The 3,846-nt window shown below is 49.6% G+C and overlaps 1 protein-coding gene across 1 annotated transcript; it reads right to left on the bottom strand.

The window, feature by feature from the left end:
- Positions 1–374: 374 nt before the first annotated feature.
- L3040_006077 (uncharacterized protein) lies at positions 375–1,521 on the bottom strand (the record flags this gene model as incomplete). The annotated part of the gene is made up of 3 exons (XM_007288484.2): positions 375–1,037; positions 1,097–1,266; positions 1,320–1,521. 3 exons carry the CDS (start codon positions 1,519–1,521, stop codon positions 375–377), a joined length of 1,035 nt encoding a protein of 344 aa, XP_007288546.2.
- Positions 1,522–3,846: the final 2,325 nt, after the last annotated feature.

Raw genomic sequence — 3,846 nt, 5'->3', positions numbered from 1 at the left:
TACAGCTTTACCGGACTCGACATATTCCCAGTAAATGTAGTTCAGCTGTCAAGACGTCACATGCAAGGAAATGAATAAGTGCATCATCATGATGTAAAGTTCCATTACAACAGCTATTCCTCCCCTCGTCCTCCTCACATTATATACACGAATATTAGCTATTAACAAATGACAAGAGACATCCATGCTGAGGTCAGCAAACAAAAGCAATGCCTCATGCGTGGTTGACTCCTTCAAGTGATCTTGCGGAACGAGAGTGGAACAATGTCATGCAATCAATCAGACATGAGAGACGTGTCTTCTAGAGACAAAGTGAAATGGAAGTGGTATCATCGCACGAAAGGACTCCGAATCGACGGACTCCAGGACGGGATCTAATTTCGGGGGTGGATGGCAGATTGCCCATGGGTGCCAGTACCTGCGATGCCGGTATTGCCACCAGCTTCGTTCAAGTTGACAACCTTACTGGAATCGTGAGTCAGGACACCAGCGTTGTTGTTATCAGCAGAATCCTTCTCCTGGTCGGGAACTCGACGATTTTGTGCGTACTGGGGGTTGGCATTGAGGTAGGCGCTCTGTGGTTGCTGGTTATAGTCGCGAATGTGAAGACCGAGGATCGCTGGATCAATATTGCGGTGACCCAGGATCAGGATCAGACCGAAGACTGGCTTGGCAAGGACATCGAGAATGCTGTAGAAGACGGCCTCGGAGTCAGCGGAAATAACATTCCCGCCCTCAGAAAGACCCCAAGCAATTGGGTAGAGGAACCAGAGGAACATGGTCCATCCGCCGCAGAGCATGTAAGTTCTGCCGACGGAGCTATTGATGCCATAGGCGTGGTTTTTGCCAACGTAGAGAACTTGATAGGCGAGGAAGAACAAGGCAACCATGGCGAAGACAAAGTAGCCCCACTTGTATGAAGAAGCAACAAGAGCACCCACGAGACCAGTGACGATCATCACCTCGTCGATGAGAAGGGTGTAGAGAATGGTAGGCCATGGCAGACCGGCAGTCAACAGTACGTCGAGGAGAAGGAGCTGTGGAAAGAGGGTCAGTGAGACTTGAGTGAAGACAGCGCATAGGAAGAGCGACTCACAGGTGTGGTGATGACCCAGTCGATGTAGCGGACGTAGAAGATCTCACGGTAGACACCAGCGACCTTGGGGTCGGATCGGATAAACTCGACGGGGATGGCAGCATAACCCAGGTTGGCGGCCATGGTAAAGTAGGCAATCGACGCAACCAACGTGATTCCAGCCGTGATGTCTGCTCAATGGGTCAGTAGGAGATGATTGACTGTAGAGATTCTCAGGACCTACAGTAGAAAATGCGGTTATGGCGAGGAACCATGAAGCTGGCACCCATGAAGCCGATTGTGGAGGCAGCCATTACGGCACAGACCGCCCAGTAGACATCGGATCCGCGGGTCGTGATATTAATGTCGGACGCCGCTGGGTAGAGGAAAATGTTGGGGTTGACGTTCAAGGCATCGTTTGCCCGCGCGACCAGCGGAGACGACATCGCAGACTGTATGTTGACTAAGCTGCGTACGCTTCTGAAGAGCGGCAAGGTTGAGAGATGTTTTGGTCCAAGATGAAGATTAGGCGGGAGCAAAGATGCAAAGATGCAGTGATGGTTGATGGTTGATGATTGGAGGTTGAAAGTTGAAGGTGATGATGATGTGGAAGTTGAGGTTGAAGTTGACGAAGGGAGGAAGAAGAAAAGCTCAAGAGAAATGGTCAAGTGACGAGAAGCCAACTTATGCAGAGAGAGGCTTGCCAAGCCAGAAGCGGGTAGGACTAGTACTCTATGAGGGATTTGGCAGGTGCGACTGCGACTGTTGTACGACCGGTACAAAGAAAGAAGCAGTCGAGTCAAGTCAATCGTGGATGCATGTGGAGAGAGAGTCCCTGCCGCTTTCGGGCTGGTTCTAAGGTCAGGTAGGATAGGCGAAAGGCGAAAGGTGACTCGGGAGTAAAAGTAAGTATTACCAAGCTTTTGGCCTGTGCACACTACTGCAATAGACCCAAAGTCCGGAAAGCTTCTTTTTCTCGGCAGTTCAAAGGTAGCTAAGGTCAAACGTCATTGTTAGGTTCGAATATTGCTGGGAAGAAGATATATACAGCTGTCTCACGAATCCTTGGGCCTCTCCATAACAAACAAAGACGTCGGATCGAGCTCTCTGCAAAGTCTGGATGCATTGCAGATCCAGCAACGAACGGCTTGGCGGCTACCTGCATCGTCGGTGCTTCAGGTCTAGACGAGTCCATTCCTACTTCTGCACGGCAGATACGCGTTGCATTCCGTACCGTTCAATAGAGGTACTGATCAGCCTGTCTGATCGATGCTCGCTTGCAGCTCGGGCCAGCTCCAGACGAGCGAACGACCTCCGTACAGGCCGCCGGCTTCGATTGATCTGGTGATGTCAGAATGTCAGTCAGACCGTTACTTTGTACGGCAGTCCATCGTCGCTTCGTCGATATATACAGTAGAATTTTAGCGAGAGGATTGGCATTACCTAACCACGGGGCCGGAGATACCTACCGGTACTTTAGGTACTTCGTATATATCTTGAATCGGTACTTCGTACGCGCCCATACCAATCAATATTCTCGAGGGTTCAGATCGCGGCTACCCATAGAGCATTACGCAGATCACGCCACATACTCCCGATGTCCGTACCGGTACGTTCGTCGGTCTGCGTCATGTCTCACCTCACACGGTTTTCCATCCACTCATCTCATGACTCAATGGGAATCTGAGAATCGCATCTCGGATCTGGCATCTGATCCGCGAAGCGGGGATCGCCGTCATCTCATACCCCCTTCCCTTGCAATCATAACACCAGAAACCAGAGAAACCAATTCTGAAAAACACCATCTTTCCATATGCCGGCTTCGTGGCTCGCTAGCTCCCTCACGGGCGTAGCGAGAGCATACCTATGCATGCATGCAGCAAATCAACTCGCTACTTTCATGAACTGCATGCAGCCCTTGAACTGAACTGACATACCGGTAGGACAAGCAAAGTACAGAAACGACCAAAAAAAAAATCCAGAAAATCTAAGCGTCATCATCTACCCCTACTACCAGTCAGAGATCGAGATCATCTGCCATCTGCACGCCTTCTTCCATCTGCTATCAGGCGTCTGCGAAAGAGTATTGAGCCACTTCTAGGAAAGGAGAGAAGGAAGAGAAAGGGCTCGGCTCGTCCCTTGAAATGGATGGGTTTATGGGTGAATATTGAGCTAAGCGAATCGGTTCGATTCCCCTCATATTAGGTGTGAACCTCGTCAGTTCTACCACCTCAAGTCATCAAACCTCAACAAAGATTTTTGCAAACCTACCCACCGTCCCTTATTTTTTCAGTTAGTTATTTAGTTAGTTTGTGCCCTTGACTTTACAAGCCAAGGTGCGTAGCTGATGGCGTAGCTTGGCCTTGACTTTCTACTTGTTCTCTCTCAGAGCTAGCTTATTCAAAGCGAATAGATTAATTTGGACCAGCAAAGCAGCTGGCCAGATCAGAGAAAACGCTTGGCAAGCTCAGCCCAAAGCGTCCCTACCAAATATAGAGAGCCGTTCTCGATATTCAGTTTCCCTTTGCCGTGATCAGATATAGTGACAAGAGAAACGATAAACTCCGAGTATCAAACACCAACAGGAGCAGTCATAACAATTCTCTTTATTAAACATTATATGTACTCGACAGGTCGGCCTCCCGTAACCATCCCGACCATGTGCAGACCGATGCAGGTGGGTATGTTTTGTTCCCAACGCCATTGAAATGCAGAACACCGTCCATATGTGCTAGCCCCCCACAAATATACAGCTCCCAAGTGACTGGTAT

Source organism: Drepanopeziza brunnea (assembly GCF_022702325.1).
Source record: "Drepanopeziza brunnea f. sp. 'multigermtubi' strain 214-2 chromosome Unknown ctg10, whole genome shotgun sequence".
Taxonomy (NCBI): domain Eukaryota; kingdom Fungi; phylum Ascomycota; class Leotiomycetes; order Helotiales; family Drepanopezizaceae; genus Drepanopeziza; species Drepanopeziza brunnea.
The sequence above is the reverse complement of the archived record's forward strand: the minus strand, read 5'-3'. Positions and strand labels throughout refer to the sequence as shown.